This window comes from Pseudopipra pipra, chromosome 2 (genome assembly GCF_036250125.1).
Source record: "Pseudopipra pipra isolate bDixPip1 chromosome 2, bDixPip1.hap1, whole genome shotgun sequence".
NCBI classification, from domain to species: Eukaryota; Metazoa; Chordata; class Aves; order Passeriformes; family Pipridae; genus Pseudopipra; species Pseudopipra pipra.
The window spans coordinates 17,243,238-17,262,515 of record NC_087550.1 but is presented as its reverse complement, the minus strand read 5'-3'; the positions used below and the strand labels follow the sequence as shown (position 1 = coordinate 17,262,515).

The following is a 19,278-nucleotide window of genomic DNA, read 5'->3' as shown; positions in this document are numbered from 1 at the left end:
TTTGCAAGATTGTAGCTCAAAATGGGTCAAACTTCTTTATATGGAATAGGCTATTTGCAGGGTTTTCTTGCAGTCCTTAAGTTCTAATTCAATGAACTATTATTTTTGTTAACTTTACGTACAGTTTGTCTATAACCTTAGACCTTGGAGTTGTTTTGTTAAAACATGTTGGTTTAGGAGTGTGATGTTCCTCCAAAGATGTATTGCTTAAGAAATGCCCTTGAATTTTCAGATGGACATTTTTAAGCAATTCAGCTATATCTCATACTGGCTAGTTTCCAATATAATATGCTGTGTTTGAATCCTAGCATGCTGGCCCTCTGGGCCTCTAAGTTCTTGGTCTGGGTAGCATCTTTGCTATTTTTTTGTTTTGTGTCACTAGTATATTTCCTGTACAGTGCTAGAGAGGAATGACATTGGGAGTTCAGGAAACCCCCACAGCACCCTGAAACCCTCTTACTATAGTTCCAGACTTGTGGTCATCCTGTTTTGTTCATTTCTTCCTGGACATGTAAGCTGTGCATGCGTTGCACAAGTTATGCGAAACTTCCAAACGCTTTTCATCTTTAGAGGATCTGATACTTACAGTGAAAAATGAAACAATTATTCTTTCACACTGTTTTCTTATCACTCCAGGATGTTCTTTGGTCTTAGTTCATCTGTGTAGGATCCTTCCTCTGCCACCATCATACCACCCTTTCGGTCTTTCAGAACAGGCTGTGTAATCAGCTGGACTGTGTATCCTCCTTTCTCAAGTCACTTTGGGATCAGCCTCTTGGATCATTAAAATTGCTCATAGGACAGCAGCCTGAGAGAGTGGAAGAACTGCTCTGTCGTTTTCTCTTATCTCTAGATAATTTTGTTTGGTTGGGTGATGAAGGCTTTTCTGTTATTACTCTTTTCTTGGTACATGGCTTTCTTCTGACCTTTTACATGTTTTAGCTCCAACTGGGAGCAGCAAACAAATCCCAGGGTCACTTCGGAGGCTGCTGACTGCCTTGCGTGCGTAAGGAACAGCTGCAGAGAGGAGCTGCACTGTAGCTGCTCAGAGTTCTGTGAACAGACCAGTTCACGGAAGACATACAAGGTTAAAACAATGAAGGGCACAAAAGCGTTGATGAGCCTGAATGCATTTAGATCCTGTGAACTGAACCAAATTTTTTATTTTCCTACATTGCTGTGCAGAGCTGCATGTTCCATTTGAGGACTGGGTTGTTATGTGTGTGTTCCTTAGTCTTTATTCCTTCCTTTCCATCTACAAATGTAGACACAGTCTTGACTATGAAAGTAATGATAATCCTTAATTGTGCCTGGTTTGTCTTGAGGTTTGGTTTAGTTTGTTGGGTTTTGTTGTTGTTGTTTGTTTGGGGCGTTGTTTGTTTGTTTTTAATTGAGGGTGTGTGGTATCTTTCTGTTCCTGTTTAACACACACCATGAGAATTCTGCCTTCAACCTGTGAACAGTTTATGGTCAAATGGTAGTAGAATTCCCCATTTCTGTCCCTGTCATCATCTCTCCCCATGTTGGCTGTGTTGAGTTGTTTTATGAATCCCGTAGTGGGAATTAGCAAGGGGTACTTTCACAAACTACTTCTTGCCAGTGATTTATATGGCTTTATGTGCTACCTCCACAAGTTAAGATAATTGAAAAAATTTGGTGTCTAGCTGGGTACATTCTATCGAGAATTTAGACTCTAGTATTAAGTTTTAATTTGAGAAACAGAAAGGTAGGTATTTACTGTTCTTAAATAACCTAACTTTTGTTACAGTGCTTTGTGTGTGTGTATACTAATGGCCGGACTCCCTTCATTTTAGGGAGATTCTGGAGGTCCCTTGGCCTGCACAGGAAAGGGAAATAGATGGTATCTTGCTGGCATTGTGAGCTGGGGTGAAGGATGTGCTCGGCGCAATCGTCCTGGTGTGTACACTAAGGTGACAGCACTCTACGACTGGATCCATCAGAACACAAACTGATCAGCCAAGGAGAAAATGCACATCGTCTCCATATGAAAGGCACTTCCTCCTGTAGTCTACCTGATGGCATAACAGGAAAATGCCATTGACTGTTTCTTTGTGAAAGAATACACTTTCTTAATGAAGAAACTATAATTTGTGGTTCACCTAGAAGTAACTGTTCAGATCCAGAGCAACTTCAGGTTCCTTATGGATTCATCTTCTTTATCCCCATTACCAGAAACAGCACTGCCTTAATAACAAAACAAAATGGATTAGAACCTGTAACAAAAATCCAGCCAAAACTCTCTTGTGCAAGTCTTCTCTTCTTCCATGTCTCTTGTTATCTCTATATATCTAAATGTTTCCACATACATATATCTGCATATGCATAGCCACATTCCATATATATTCAATTCATGTATATTGCTTTAGTGATGTTACAGAATTCTAAACATAAATGATTATTTCATATTTCTCAAAAATACAAATAGTGTATAGTGTACAAAGCTTAGATTAATTCATCCTCCAGTTATGCTCCCTCTGCCCGACTATTACTTTCTGGGCTGTAACTTTTAGGTTCTCTACTGTGTTTTCTTAAAAATATAAGATATATTGCTCACAAACGTTAGGATGCAAGATATTTCTCTTAAAGAACTGGAAGAGGATGACGTCTAGGTAAATGGAAAGAATTAATCACTCGTAATTAATTAAACTAAAAAACTCTAATGCTTTTTCTTACATTCTCTTTACAATTTCAACATAACTGAAGGGTTTAATGTTTTTAGTTTGTTACAGGTGTATTTCCCCAGTTCTGTCTATGGCATGCATTGTGAATTTTAAGCATGGGTTCACTGTTTTTCCTGATTTCCTTGGTCCATAGCAAGCAGAGTTTCAGGTTCAGGAGTTTTGTTTTGTGTATCTTTCTGGCCTGTGCCCATGTGGCCACACTTTGTTGAAAGGGACATGAAAGGAAAATAGATTTATGTGATTGGATGCATCCTTGCATCCAAAGTAGAAAAGGAAATGGCAGCCACATTCCTTTCACCCTGTCAGTAACTCTAGTTTTGATAATTACAATCTCCTGATGAGCGGATCATCCCAAATCTAGCTGATTTAAGATTTCCAAAACTGCTTATGAGACTTAAGAATACTGGTGTTTAGCTTAATAAAATATTTATTTAGATGGCTTTAAGACCATGCAGATGGTCTTTAAATTGTGCTCAATGTTTGAAATGTTTAGCTTTCACCTTTAATGTATTTAAAAAAAAAAATTAAGTTGACAATTTGAATGCCTGTCATTGCTGTCCACAGAGCACACTTACTCTGCAGCACATAAACACGTGATCTTTAGTTTTAGACCCACCTTGGCAGCATGTGGGGAAAATGCTGGAATGAGCTACCACTGTAATCTGCATGCACTGAGATACTTCTTTCTAACACTGATATTGCTTTTCCTTCCTTTCTCACTTTAGTGTTGGGCACCTTACCTTGGCTTCTGCCGAACTTACAGCATAAGCTATACTCAAAGCCTGTATTTTAGGTTACTATCTTTAATGGCTAGTCAGTCATTCAGATCTTCCTTTTCAATAAACACATGCTAAAACTGCAAGTGGATATGTTTTATTTGTTTGTGCCTCTGAAACCCTAATCCCCAGGTGCAATCAGACTACATGTGTACCTTGGAGTTTCTTCTTTTTGTAAAGCTGAGCCTAGCATAACCCTATTACTAAAGTGCACATTTAAAGGCACAAGTTTCTTTTCCTTATATTGAAACCAGAGATGTCTTGGCTAGAGAAGAAAAGTTTTCCTGCTGTTCTGTTTTAGATAAAAGCTTAGCCCAGAAAGTTCAGGTCAGTTCTCGACTTCTCATTTTATTTAAGAATTTCTCAGCAACACATGTCAGAAGGGCCAGTACTTCACATGCAAGAAGGGCACCAAGTGTGGAAGTTAGATTGCCCCAGATGAAAGAAACTCAAGACTTTAGGGAGCTCCTTCACAGATATAAAGAAAATAAGGACTTTGGCCTGTGCATGGTGAGATCTATAATCATTAACTCATTTGACTTAGAAAAACCTTTTTGGTTTCAGACAATTCTGTAGGAAGGTAATGTCTTTTACTGTGATTGGAAATTAAATAAATGAAGCTGGTCTCCAGCCAGAGTACTGAGAAACAGCTCATAAAGGCTTTTCTAGTGAAGCTGTCCCAGGTAAAATCTTGTGGATCCAGACACATGTTATAATCTTGATGACTACTCAGCTTCATCCTCAGTCCTCAGGATTCTCAGAACCAAAGGTGGGGTTATACAATTTGTATTTCTTTTTACTTGCTGAATAAACATAAGACATGTGCTCAATTTTGTGGAGTTGGGCCTTTACCTGGGTGGCTGTGACACATCAGGAATCTGAACCCTGGGCATCAGTAGCCAGATGAGTTGCACAAAGAAAAAAATCAAAGTGGCAGGATGGGGAGAGACAGCGTTCCAGGATTTTGGTAGGAAAAAGAAGTAGCAGTGCTCTGAGTGAATACCCAGGCAGCAGAGAAGGGAGTTGCTGAGAGAGGCTTTGTTTGGCTCTTAATGCATGATCCTCCCTGTGCTGGAACAAAAGAGTAAGCAAGAATGCAGTAAACAGCTATCTGCCCAGCCCTTTAGATCCAGAGGGGAGAGAGATGCTCTGTGGGGAGGAAGGAGAAACATGAGGGTGGAGTCAGAACAGGAGAAATAAGAGGAGGTAGGATGACGGATAGTGGGGAGGTTGGGAGAGGAATCAGCCCTGGCTGCAGAAAGCAGCGGTGAGTGACTTTAAGTGCACAAGAGTGTTCACGTGGGAAGTTAATGCAAACCAGATCAACATGACTGCTTCATAAAAACATGCCCTGTAGATCATAGGTTGAAATTGAAGGTCATCTTCCTCTTCTCCTCAGATCTGTACTTTGTGGTTTTGCGGTTTTTCTTGTTTTACCTGAAAGCAGCTTCTCAGGTTTAGTTGGATAGTATGTTAATAGACAGAAATGGTTCTTTAACACCAGATGTGATTTTAGGGAAAGGACAATTCACAGCCCAAAGATCAGTAGCATTCATTTCTTTATTGTCTATACAGGGAGACTAAAATTACAAGCGTTGCTAGAGTCACAGCCTAAGCAGACCACAATCTATATGATCCTTTACTCAGTTTGTGCTGCTCAGAACCACATCTGTTTAGCTGCATGGAAAACATTAATAGTAATTTATTGCTTTGGCTGACAGCAGCAGGGAAAGCATTCTGGTTCCTTTCAAAGTTGCCTCAGCGAATGATAACGTTGCTGAAGGTTTAGTCACTTGCTTGTCAAGGGCTGGTACAGGAAGGCAGGCAAACTGGAAAACCTAGTATTGCACGGCAGAGAGCTGTAGTTCTCACGGCTGGGCAAATTGATACTTCCTCCACCTCCTGTTTCTATGTAGCTAGTGCAGCCGACGTCATTTGCTCTTCCAAGGAATTCCCCTTAATAATCAGTGTTTTGAGATCACTTCTGTGGAAACTATCCCAACTCTCCCTGTTAGTGTCTCCAGCCTCGTATCAGAGCTATTACTGACCTGAAACCAGAAGGAAATGAGTTGCCTCTGTGCTTGCTTTAGAGTCAGAGGTCCTCGCACAGAGACAGAAGAAATAAAAAGGCAAAGCTCTGCTCAGGAGCATGAGATTATTGAATTAAAAGAAAATGTGGAGGAAAGCGAGGCTGATCACGACAAGCCTCTAAATGCTCCAACGAGAAAGGTAAGAATTTTACTTGCTCATTAGATCTTTGCTGTTGGGGGGAAAAAAAAGAGAAATGACACTTTGCAGAAACATCTTGCTGGGGTGATTCAATTGATTGTTCAAGGGAGAGGGAAAGGAGCTGAAAACATACTTTTTTTCTTCTTATCCGTGAGATGTTCTGATATTGGAGTGGCATTTTAAGTTTTAACTTGGGAACTAAAGTTGCAACTGATACTATGAGTTTTGCTTTCTATTTTCATGTGCCATCAGTGGGATTGGGCTCAAAATCAGAAAGCAGAAAAGTTGAAATCGGTTTTAAACACAGGCTTCCCTTCAGTACAAATTAACCAGAAAACAGTGCTGCCAAAACAAGAATGTCCTCCAACAGAGCATGCAGGATTCTCTTTCTTTTTATCTTTGAGTAATTCAGAGTTACTAACCATTATGAATTTGTATTAATAGAATGCTCCAAAGCCTCAGTCAAGACCAACTATGAGTCCTGAGAAAGGTAGCTTCCAGTACTTAGCTTAAAGCTATGGAGCAGACTAATGCTGGCAGGGGTATAATATATGTTCACGGGTGACTGTTGTACAATGATTTACATTACTCACTCAAGGAATATTTGTGACAGAGCAAAGATGTTTCCCACTTTTCTCTAGGCATGGCTGAGCCCCCCGAGAGCTGTCTGTATTAGTCACACCACCCCTCCCTTCCTGCTCCTAGTGGAGTAACTGCAACTGCTTCCTTGTGCAAGCCCCACTGATCATCTCTGTGTGCTGATCCATTCCACTGGCTGGGCAAAACCCCCATTTATTCTACTATATCAGGGGTCAGCTACTTCTCCTCTGGTCTGGTAAGCTGAATCAGCTTGCTGCAGGGTGAGACAAATTTGAGGGAGGTGCAAAGAGGAACGGGAGAGGGTGGAAGAGAGGCAGGGGTGAGCTAGATCTGCTTGGCTATATTGCAAAACTTTACCCTTAAGTTTATCCTTCCCCTTCCCAGAACTGAGTTTTCATTCAAGCTCTGTTTCTGCTGATTCTGGCAATTGGCTTCCTTTCCTATAGCGACTGCTGGAAAATTATCATGCTTTGCTTTCTGCTTAGGTGGTAGGTTAATCAGAGCTGCCCTACCCATCAGGGAGAGATTTTTCTCTGCTGCTGTTGCTTCCCCCCAGCAGTCTTGTGATGCCTATGGACAATGTCCAGATGCTCTTGGACTAGTTGTGGAGCTGAAGGTTTTCTAAGAATTACATTTTGTGGTAATCTAAATATGTGGCAGCTCAATCGAAACCTGGACTTGACAGCTGTCTGTCTCAACCAATACTACTATGTCTGATTTCAAAGTTGCACTCTAGGCAGTAGTTACTGGCTTTTAAAAATTTTTTAAATACAAAATGATATGCTAGTGTTAAGTATTAAATTGAAGCTTCAGTCTTCTAACACATTTAAAAATTAAATTAAAAAATTTATAGGTAAACATAATAACACCTGAAAGTATGCTGTAAGTCAAACCATATTCAGTTTCTGCTCTTTGTTCTCCACCAAAGCAAAGTTCTGTGTGCAGAGATGTCTGCAGAGAGTGTTTCCCTTTTTCTGCCCCTGCTCCTGGAGAAATGACTCTTGTAAGATCTTTCTGTAAGTGTTTGTTTTCTCTCCCTGACCCCTTGCCACCCTCACAAAAACTTTTAGCCAGCTGGTGGATTCAGTAAAATTCAGTGAAAGCCTTTCTGTTATGTTGGATTCTTAGAAAGTTAAAAAAGTAAAGGACAGTAGCCTGGATTAGTGTCTCCCACCAATCTGCACTTGTGTCCCAGACAACCTTTTCCTTACTTGTACTAATGTCAAAAAGGATGTGGAGTTTACTACTGGGTTTATGATGGATGGAGAGGGGGAAGGAGAAGGAATAAAAAGGCAGCATGGTCTACTTATGAATTCAAGCCCTTCCTTCAGTCTTCTGGCTGTGGAACAAAGCAGTTGAAGTTTTTTGTTTTGCTATGTCACCTAAGTGAGGTTTTAATTGTTTGGTTGCTTTGGGGGTTTTGTTTGTTTGTTTTATAATATTCATACCACTAAGTTAACTAATTAAAAGATTTTTTCTATGGTCTTAAATAGTATTAAAAATTAAACATCAGGCAAGTACTGTCCTTTCTCTCCCATATGAATGTATATGTGTACAATCGCTTTGGAGACAGTTTTCTTGTGCTCTCCTAGAATAGGTGAGATTCCCATTAAACTCTGTTAAATATATTCAATAACCTTCAAGTTTCCCATCTTCTGCAGAAAAAGGCAGTCAGCTATAAAGGTCTCAGTTATATTATTGTGGATTGAATAGCAGCCCCTTTGCTTTGATGCTGGCACCCAGTAGCTATGCAGATTGACATCACCAACATTGCAAAGGTGAATGATTTTGGAAATACCTCTATAAACACCCCTTTGGTTGGGAGAGATGACAAACATTAAAAGGACAGCTTGTGGAACATGCAACTCAAATTCCTGTAGTTAAAAATAAAGAGGGAGCCAAGAATGCACCTTTGTAGTACTTTGACTTTCAGGGCAACTCAGTTGGAAATTCTGCACAAATGGGAATTAAACGTTTTTCTTTCAAGTAATCACCTGACTGTGAAAGTCCTTTGCCTTCTGCAGGTCCACATTCCCACCTGCAGCAGCAGTCAAGGGTGGGAACCCCTGGTGTAGGGCATTTGCTTACCAATGTGGCTTTCCCATCTATGTGGGGTTTTTGTTTCTAAATGTGACAGTAGAGACTCACTTCAATATTTTTTTCTTGCCTTATTTCATTAATCAATATGTCCTTCCCTTTTATACCTAGGAGAGAGATCATTGGAAGTCCTGCAGGAGTGTAGTTTTCTGGAAGTGTAAACTATGGATGGTTATAACTGCAATATTTCTAGTAATCTTCCTCGTCATTCTCATCAGTCTAATTCTTTATTCTAGTAAGTATCTCACTCTTGGTTACAGTAATACAGTGTACAATATGTACAGTCTAATATAACACAAATGCAAGAGTAGCATCCTTTAAACTCCTTCATTAAACTGCTGAAGGGACTGGGATACTGAGTGCAGAGGCTGGTATGTTGAGTAGTGGATGTGAGTGGTTTTGTCTTAGCACGCAGCAAGCAACTTGTATCCTGATCAGGTGGCAATTCCAGTTTGTAGCTAAGTGAGAAAATGTTATAAGAGATACAGGGATGAGGATGGAAATTATGTTTGTCATGTTGCAACAAGTGCCATGGATCGCTTAGATCCCCCCAAGTGGTGTCATTGTCACTCAGGCTCCCAGAGTAGCTGACTTTTCGTAATAGGGGTGGGTGTTTGACCTCCACGTGCTGTCACTTCTCTTCAGGTGACTTGCTGTAAGACTCCAAGCCCAGGGAGCTGCTGGCTCACAGATTTGGCTAGGAATTTTGCTTTAATATATAGATGGAGGGGTTCATTAATATCTCGAGATGGCGTCAAGAGAATAAGCTACGGGCTTGTTCCCAAGGAATTTCTTTATTTATTTAGGGGAGCAAATAAGGGAACTTGGCCAAAGTTCAAAAGGACACCACACAAGCTAGACAAAAATGTTTCACCACAATACTGACTCAGCATATATTATTAATCCACAACACTTAAGTCAAAATCCAGTAAATCAACAACACTTAAATCAAAATACAATCACTCCAGCTCCAAAACACCCTAAGCATCAAGAAAGGAGCAGAGAAAGAGAAGCAGAGGGATCAAGAAGAGAGGAGAAAGAGGGAGAGACAGATCATATAGCTACCACTGCAGCCTTGTAGAAGACCAGCTGTCACAAGTCCAGTGGCAGGGCTGCAACATGAGGCAAACACATGCCCTTGGTTTTATCTGCTCTGGACCTCATGGACAACCCCCTAGGCAGGGTCTCTGACCCACCAGCCACTCTGGGGGTTCCAGATCATGGTGAGGGGCAGTGTTCTCACTGTCCCCGCCAATCTGAGTTGGGTGAGGGGCTGCAGGAGCTCTGGGGTGTTATAGTTTTCCTGGGCTGGTTGTGACTGACAGTTCCTCCAGAGCTTCCCCCTGTGGGCTCCAGGGGCCTGCTATGAGGGACACGACACCACCCCAACTCCGTGAGGTTCGAGCCGTCCGTTCCCCCTCCACACACACACACACACACACACTCCCACAAGGTGGTTCTGACCCAATAATAACTGACCTGGTGTCTAACACTTGCACTTTCTTTCTGTCACTCCCAGCCAGTCTTTACCTAGGAAATTTGTGAGAAAGCCAGCATGGAGCAAACCAAGAAGGTTTTTTTTCAATACTTCAGCTAACTGGAACTTTTTCCTTTTCTTTCTATCTCCTTTTATTATTAGATGTTTACACAGATGAGGATGACTATTGGGATCCTGATGCACTACTAAACAGTGGAAATTTTCACAATTTTTCGGGAACATTGGAGTTAATGTGTGGTCTCCCACACTTTTTCTCTGAGGACATTACTAAGAGGGTATGTCTTGATGTGGTTCTTGGCAAAGTTGATTCTGCTTACAACATAGTTTCAGTGTTTTTCCTTTCAAGAAGTTTCTGTTTCTCTGTGTAGCAAGTCCACAAAAAAATTGAGTTGTACTTCTTAAAGTCCTGATCTAGAAAAAAAGTGTTGTCTGCTTTTAAGCACAAAAAGAGCATCTGATTTTTTTCCACCAAATTTGACTAATGGTTAGGACACAGTCTTTGCCTTTTTCACAGAATCATTGAATAATTTAGGAGGGGCTGGTGGAAGTCATCTAAAGCCAATAGGCACTCAAAATCCTGTGTGCTGCTGCATTCTTTCATGAGTACACAATGACAGCCTGGGTTTATAGCTGCAATTTCCATCAAGCCATCATGGCTCTGAGTTACAGCTGAAATAAGCTCAGCAGGCATGACAGTGCTCATTTAGACATTGTGGAAAGGGAGTATCAGTAGAGAAACCCTTCCCTCTACCATTTAAAAGTTAGAACAGCTTTTTGGCACTAATTAAATCACAAACCTAACGATGTGAATTGCACATGGCAACATGAGCATACACTTTTACATCACCCTGAATGCTTCTATTGTGTTAAGGTTATATAGCAATCACTCAAATGTGCAATTAACTTTTCTGTCGAATTTAACAGGACCGTGTACCTCTTCCAGGGCAGATATTTGCTGAAATTTGACCTTCAGTAGCTGTGTTTATGCCCATAAGATACCTTCTAGGAATGAATTGCTGTGCTTTCTTTTGTGCAGAAAAGAGAGATTGAATAGAAGAAATATGTTTTGCTTTTTTTCTTTTTTTTTTTTTTCTATCCCAGCTAACAGAGGTCTACAGTTCATCTCCAGCTTTAGGACGTTACTTTAGGTCAGCTCAAGTGATTTCTTTCAGGTAAGCAATTTGTCACCAAAATTATCTGAAAATTATAGGCTTTTGATGAAATAAACACATAAGCATGTGTATATATAGGTTGTTCAGGGGAAGGTTAGGTTTATAGGTAGGCAAAACTGGTCAAAGGCTTCTCTGGTGTAAATGGAAAATGCTGCTAATAGTATATGACAGTAGCATTTTGTTGCTGTAAAGTATTCATCTCTGTTATTTTTGGTTCTAATTGCAGCCCTTAATAAACATATTCAAGGATATTCATTAAAGGAAAAATTAATTGATAGAGACACTTAAAAATGAAGTGGCTTAAATAGTCTTAAATAAATAAAACAGGGGTCATGGGGAGGAGAGAACTGTTTTGTTTCCAAAAGAGGTAAAGGCAACAGGAATATACATGCCTCCTGTCATGGAGAAATAGCATAGAGGCAAGGGAAGACAGTCAGAGAGCTTCCCCGAGGAGTTCTGAAAAGCTCAATTACAAAAGAAATTAGAAAGATGGGAGAAAATCAAGGAAAGTAGATTCACAAAGTCCCAAGGCCCTTGAGAGAGCAAGGACAGAGAAAGAACTACCCTGGGATGTGGCAAGGGGCAGTCCTGAGGTCACTTTTCTCACTTGAGGGAATATGCTCCCTTGCACTGCCAGCCTTGGGCGTGCCAGCTCTGTTCCATGGTGAACTGTAGCTTCTAAGCCTTATTTCCTCTATGCCTAAAAATTATGATTTAGACCATCAAGTACAAAGGTCTAGTTCTGCATATATATTGATCAGCTGATCTCTCCCTCTCTGCCTCTTTGTGTGTCTCTCTCTTGCTGCCTCTCTCTTTGTTTCCTTTTATTTTCTCACATTCAACTACTTTTTGTAATGTTTAAGTTCTGTGAGCACAAAATGTAACTGTCGAATTGTAGACAGTGGATGTAGAACAAAATCTCCAGAGGTGGTCTCCCATTCACTGGTTTGTGTAATCCACTCCAGAGCTGAGTTAGGAGCACAGCTGGGTGGTCCCAGGTACTGCTGGCAGGAGAGCAGACCTTTCTGCAGGTTCCTAGCTAAGCTATGTACATGCTATTGCAACATCTCTTATCAGTGTGTACTTGCGAAGCAGGGGTGCTGAAAACCACACCCGATTAGGACACATGTCCAACTGCCCTTTGTGCATTTGAAAACATGTCCCTGGCTGGCTTCAAGTACATATCCAGTTTCAAGAGCTCTTCTGAGAAGGGAGGAGGTCGGAGGAGGAAACTGGAAGCTTTGTTGACAGTTTTCTTTTATAATGCTTTTCTTTAGAAAACATTCTAAAAAAAAAAAAAACATGTCAACATTGATATGTAAAGACAGTCTTCTCAAAAAAATAAAACATCCAGGGGGAGCTTGAAGGCATTCATACCTGACTTTGTTTTTCAGTAATGAAAGCTCCACTGTAATTTATCAGCTAGTGTTTTCTGTACCACCAACAACAGAAGGATTTATGGAAAACATTATGAACCCAGATTTTATAAGGAACATTTTACGTCAAAATATTTATGATGAAGATGATACTTTTAATCCTGAGACATCTGAATGTGACAAGTTAAAGCTTGACCGAACTTCTCTCACATGTAAGTGCTGTATATTATAGAAACTGTTTCTTTACAAAGAGCAGAAGCATTTTATGGTAAAGAAGGGAAATAATTCTAAAAAAGTGTTGATATTTGTTAGGAAATATATTTTGCACAACAACATTAAGAACACTGTAAAATAGTTTTGAGAAAGTCCTGCTATGCATAACTTTTTACCGAGGATTCAATGTCAGGTGCTCTGATGAGAAAGGGAATAGTGATGAGACTGATCAGCTATGGACTCCAACCAAACTCCTTAAATCTATTCTTACATTTTTTCTATACAAAGAAATTCTCCTCATATGTGTGTGTACCATAGCGGGGAGACAAAAAATGAAAAATATTTATCCTTATTGTATATTGATTTCTGAATGTTTACAAATCAAATTTTAATCCAAGTAAAACAGGATAGGTAATTTGAGATTCAATTTCTCAATTTTCTTTTTCACAATCAAGGGTGAAAAAGACTCCTGATTTTTGTCTTTTGGAAGTTTGGGTTTTTTTGAAAATTTATTATGCACAGAGATACCTTTTAAAATCACCAAATATTCATTCTCCTGGGTTTTCTAAGCAGTGATTCCGATGACTACCAGTGACTAGCCAGCGATTCCAACAAATTTATATTTGTCTTGATAGAAATGCCAGTATAAAAGTCCCATGGGCTTTGCAGTTATAATGAAAACAATGCACGGAGCTTCTTCCCCCACCCCCAGTTTGCTAAGCCAAACTTATGTGCTTTCAGAATAATTCTAGGCCAAAGCTTCAGCATGCAGTGTATATCATGATTAACTCATATTAAAGTTTCATTTTAATTTTAATATTGTACTGTTTTAACTTTCAGAGAAATGATGGAAAAGTTCCTCGTCTTCATCACCACCGAGAAGAGATGAGATCTCCTATCTGTTAGTAATCCCAGGGCAGGGAGCTATTCATTAGGTAGAAACACTTCTAAATACTGCCTGTGATGCAATATTGTAAATGGAATATGTGGCATATTTATAACAGTGTTGCACTCCTACACCACCACTACCTCCTTCTTAATTGTCCTGATACCTCAATAATCCATTTTGCTCTTGTGAAAATCATATATCTTCTCTGATGCATGTTCTGTTGACTTTGAAAGCTCTACTTTGTCTTGCCTTTTGTTTAAATCTGAATGCTCTGTGCAAGCTTTAAAAGTGGTCTTGCACATGGCTTTCTTCTTCTCTTAGTTCATCCAAAATTATCTGCACGGCTTCACCTTTAATGCTCACTTTCACCCATACCGTTACTTTTTTCTCTCCTAGCTTCATATGCCATGTTTTCCCATTGCTCCTTTCTTGTAAAACAGCCTGAAAACATATATATATATATATATATATGTATATTATATATATATATGTATTCTTTAATTACATCAAAGACCTTTGCACTAGATTCTCAAGAAAGCTTTAACTCTCCTTATTCATCCTAGAGTCTTCCTGGATAAGGTGATATCTGCTCTATTTTTCTCTTCTTCTGTGTGAAGTAGAAAAGAAGGAAGAAACATTGTGAAGAAACATGTCTTGTTCACTAACACATCTGAATGTCACAGGAATCTATCAAGGGTCAAATTAGCTGTGTGCTTTAATAATTAACTACTATTAACTGCTATTAGTGAGTAGACAGATATTTCACCCACATTTGTAAATCTGAAGACAAACTAGTCCACTCCCTTAGCTGTAGTCCCTGTCCCAGCACTGGGGATAAAAATGAACAGATGCAAGACATTTGCCTTAATAAGGCAGCAAATAGTTGTTCTTGTTGATGAAAGATCAGATGAGATGGATCAATGCCAAGAGGAAGATGCTGAAGCAGACCATGTAGATCAGCATGGCATGAGAGTTATAAACAGTACCTGACTATGACCTGAAAATGAAGCATTAACTTTATGCAGAATGGAATGTATTCACTACCATGTTAGTGAAGTATACCTTCTTGTCGTTTATTTATAGCCTGTTGGATAGACAGACACATTTATTTTAAGAAACATTTTGTATTTTAAGAAATACCTTATGGTAAATTGTGTTTTCTAATATTACTAGTTTATTTAAGGAGTAATCTGTCAATGTTATTGTGCATTAAATTATTTTTAGTCTTAAAGTGATTGTTTTCAAGCTCCATTCTTTCAGGTGTTTGAACTGGAAAATAACCTCTGGAATTCTAAATGCTGAGAGCTGTATGAAGCTTCTGTCTGACAGAGCTGTACACTCAAACCCACAGTTGTTCTTAGGTTAGTTTTATCTGAACTTGGGAAATATTCTGGACCAAATTAGTAGTTCACATAACTCTCCTATTTGTGGGTAATTCTGATCCCATCTTGAGTTGTAAAATGTAGCATTGGCTGTAAAACCATAATTTCTCTTGCTGCAATTTTCTATGCAGCATAGAGCTAGAAGAGGTATTCCTCTTGATTCTTACACTGGGGAAGGATAAACTTCATGGCCTGTATGGTTTGTCCCAAAAGCAGCAGGCTATGAAAGTACCAGCAGCAAAGAAATAAGTTACTGTTGAGATGCTGCTTAAACTTACTGCTCCTACTAAGACGCCTGAACATATCCTTGAACACTTCATCTCAATTCTAAGAACTGAAAAATAATGTAATGATTAGACTTCTTTATGGTGATACCCCTATGAACATTAAGAGTTGAGAGGTAAAAAAGGAGACAAGCATTCATTTTTTAGCCAGCCATCCTCCTCTGCCCCAGTACCTTAACCCCAAGGAAAGAAGGAGGTGGAGTTGTAGTAAGACGTGATATTAAACAGAAAATATCCAACTCTACAGTTTACATCCAGTCAGATTGTATTAATTATGATTCAGTTCATTAGGGACACAGCAGTATGAAAACACATTATTTCATCAAGTTAGATATTTTGTGTGGATGCTTAATGTGAATTTCAATAGAAGGAATGTGGGTAATACTTTAATGACTGAGGCAACTGAGACACTGTTAAAAAGCATCTTATGGAGTGTGCAACCAGCCCTTTAAAACCCCATAGCAGGTAGTCATCTGTGCAGTCACAGCAGCCAGTACCAGTTTTGGGCAGGTTCAGCTGCCTGTCACAGCAGTGGTACCTGCAGGCAGTCTGTGTCCTTCCATGCTACGTGCAACCATTGACCCGTGGGACTGCCCCCGGCACCGAAAAGGTGGGAGTGGCAAAGGCACCACACCACAAAGTCAGGGCTGCAGCCAGCCATCACAGACAAAGGAAGACTTAAATTCGGGAAAACTGTGCAAGATTTTCTTCCAAATTGCATTGTTACAAAAATGGAGGGAGCAAAAAAACATGCTCAAGCAAGAAAACAGGCACATAATCACTTTGTGAGCTCTGGTAAACAGTTGAATAACCAGTTTCAGTCCTTTGCGCATGTCCAGAAATACTGCTTGAAGAGGGGTGATGGGCTCTGAGGAGGTTATAGTCCAGCATTGCAGAAAGCCAAACCTGAGACTCCAGCAGGAGTGAGCTGCAAGAGTTGTGTCATGGAAACAACACCTGGGCTTCCACTACTGAGAGGTAGTTGTCACCTGGGCAGCATCAGTACTCACACTCTTCTGAGTGGGTGTAATATTTGTTTTGCATGCAGTTTACTGGGTTTTTTTATTTAATTCCAACTTCATTAAGACTTCACTCTTAGACAAGTAGTACATTAAAAGGGGAAGGGGGGAATTTGAGAAATGAGTTATTTATAAAAGTTGTGCATTGTATAATAGTACTAATCAAGCAGGACAGAAAAACTTTGGAAAAGTGTAAGTGCATCTAATACAAGGTTTATGCTCTCATTTAAAACATAAAAGATCCCCCAAACAAACAAAATAACCCTGTTATTATTGCATTTTTGAGATTTGTATCAGTAGTTCTTTAACACACTCTTAAAAAGTATTATAAAAGTCCAGAAAAATGTGCAGCCTCAGTTGCTTCTAACATTGAAGCTCCTCATTTTCTATAGAGGAACGTTGTCTTTATGATAGCAGTTGCTACTGATTCCTCCTGGTTTAGTTGTCAAGTCCTGTACCCTGTCCATGTTTCTTTCTCTGATCACCTTTTCATGGACAGGTTTGTCTCACAGGAAATGACTGGTAGATGTATCCTAATATGTAAGCTTGGTGCCGAGAGAGAGAGAGAGAGAGAGAGAGAGAGAGAGAGAGAGAGTTGTTTGTTTGAAGACCTGACAGCAGGGGTAAGATGGTTATCACGGCTGCATACACTGAAGTAAAAGAGTGCCTTCTAAGTTACCAGGACATCATCATATTCACTATATTCTTCAGGGCTGGTGATAGTTTTCTTCGCCTTGGGCACTTTGACAAGTGCGTATTCTGTCTGATTATTGCCATCAATCTCGGAGGCTTCATGTTTTACATTGTGGCTGAGAGTCGAGTACCACAGTTCACTGGAATTCATAGAATCTCTTTTGGCAGCATGTTCCTGAGGGTGGAAGCAGGAAAGAGAGAAAGAGTGAAGTTCAACACGATTATACCCTGAAGAAGCTGAACGAGCCTAGTATAGCCTATACACTCACGCAGTGCTATTGACCAATATACACAGTACCAAGAAGGGTTTGTAAATCCACAGTCATTTCCCTACTACACAGCCTATGGTGGCACACCTGGAGCTCCCAACAACACATGGACACCTGGTGTGGGTGGAGGGCAAAGGCCTGACTCTTGTCCTGAGGTACCACCACTGCCAGCAGTGGCTTGCATGGTGAAAGCTCATCACCACATGAGGGAGCACAGCAGCACAATTGCAGCCAGCAGCCCTGCCCCAGCTCCCCCCAGGGCTGTTCCATAAGGGAGATCATCCCGGTGAGCCTAAGGTGATATCCACTCAACCAATGAATGGGAGCTGACTGGAGTGGAGGGAGAATTATGTGGGACATTGATACAATGTGTGTGAAGGGAGTGCACTTGGGATTTGCACAGGATTTAACATGGGGTGTTTAGAGGAGGAACTAAAGGGAGGGTTCAGGGTGATTTGCAAAGTAAAGTGCATAAGAAAACAGAGGAATAAAGGGAGGGATAGAGGAGTCACAGCCAGTTGGCAGAGAGACTGTAGGGTCTAAGACCCCAAGTGTGCGTGTTGTGTGTGTCTGTGCAGGAGACATGCTGTCCTGGAAGGGGCCCTGGCCACACTGGAGATGGAGCGATGGCTAATCCCTTCCCTGGCAGTCCTCATCTAATGCTCTCTGTGAAGATAGAAGGAGGAGAAAAAAGAGTCCCTTCCTACTTAGAATATTCTCTAACTCCTGTCTGCTGTAATTTCTGTAAGAGCCATTAGCTGATGAGGTAAGACTGTGTGGGCAAATGCTTTCCCAACTCTGTTTAGACTTGTCCCTCCTTTTGCCTCTTGAAGGTGTTTGCTAATGGGTCGTGGGTGATTGTGCATCTAAAGAGCTAGCAGGATGACTCATCAAATCTAAAGGGACAATGTGAAGTGATTAAGTACTTGGAGCCAGAAGTTAAAAATTTGTTTGCTCTGGTGTTCTTGATTTGAACCCACTGGCTAATGAAGCCAGTGGGTAAGTACAGGCTTTATAGTGATTGTCCTCAGTAGTGGTAGTGTTTTAAAGTGAGTGCTGCTGGGTTCATGATGACATTTATAGCTACCTTTCACACTCTGTGAGTGTAACAGTGGTCTCTGCTTCATGGGTTAAAAACCCAAAAATGTTAGATTCTATTTTTCAAACCTAGAAGTGGGAAAGAATTCTTAGAACAAAATTCCTACAGAATTTGTCTTGGATTTTCCAAGTTTATGTAAATCGTATTGTCTGTATTGTCTGCTTGAATTTCTGTGTGAAAGATCTCCTGACCTTGAGGACACTTCACCAAAAGTAAATCCTGAGTTTTGATTTGGGGCTTTATAACATTTGGAGATTTAGAAATTCCAGAAATTTTAAGGACCAAAGCGGTCAGGGTAAACTTGCCTAAGAAAAGGAATTTCCTACCTGTCTGCAAGTGCATGGCTCTCTCACCTAGTTATGATTGCAAAGAATTGGGAGGACAGCAGTGTTTCTCTTAATGTGCCTATGAAATGAGAAAAGGCTCTTGATTTTCATGAGTTACTGGCTCCCAGTCCACTGAGTGAAGTCTGGAGCACCTCTTGTCTGTCAAACATACAAGTCTCTAACCAAGACTTGCTCATAGCCACATTTTCCAGAATCCTCCCAGTCTTCATGTTTTAAAAGGCTGTTATCATCAACCTTCTCTTCTCAGTGGGGAGATCAAAGTGGAGAGGTGGAGTGATTTCTCCCGCATGCCAATGGTGCAGGAGGAGCAAGAGTGAAGACCTTCATTATTCACAGGCCAAGTGTAACCTCAGAAGGGGCATCTCTCCTACTGCACTAACAATGCTCCTGTCTTTGAACCATGCTCTAGAGCTTTTACTCAGGACACCAAAAACTCTCAAAACTTGACAGCTACTTGGCAGGTTCCCCATTACAGTTCCACCCCCTTCTTTTCCCCCACAATCCATCCCACACTTACATGTACAAATGATGAACTCATTTAATCACACCATTTTCTGTCATCTTGCCCACCTTCTTCAAAATTTTCTGCTAAACACCCACTTGTCTGCTGGACACCAACTTTTGTTTTACTGA

The 19,278-nt window shown here is 40.4% G+C and overlaps 1 protein-coding gene across 1 annotated transcript; it reads left to right on the top strand.

The window, feature by feature from the left end:
* Positions 1–5,255: 5,255 nt before the first annotated feature.
* C2H3orf52 (chromosome 2 C3orf52 homolog) lies at positions 5,256–14,783 on the top strand. Its single transcript, XM_064644105.1, has 6 exons — positions 5,256–5,707; positions 8,516–8,639; positions 10,044–10,177; positions 11,004–11,074; positions 12,469–12,662; positions 13,504–14,783. Coding segments are annotated over exons 1-6 (690 nt in total). The 5' UTR covers positions 5,256–5,542; the 3' UTR covers positions 13,506–14,783.
* Positions 14,784–19,278: the final 4,495 nt, after the last annotated feature.

Excerpts from the sequence above, each read along its gene's own strand:
- C2H3orf52 (XM_064644105.1), top strand. The coding sequence starts at position 5,543 with ATGAGTTGCCTCTGTGCTTGCTTTAGAGTCAGAGGTCCTCGCACAGAG. Across the intron at positions 5,708-8,515 it reads TAAATGCTCCAACGAGAAAG|GAGAGAGATCATTGGAAGTC; the intron begins GTAAGAATTTTA and ends TTTTATACCTAG. Across the intron at positions 11,075-12,468 it reads GCTCAAGTGATTTCTTTCAG|TAATGAAAGCTCCACTGTAA; the intron begins GTAAGCAATTTG and ends TTTGTTTTTCAG.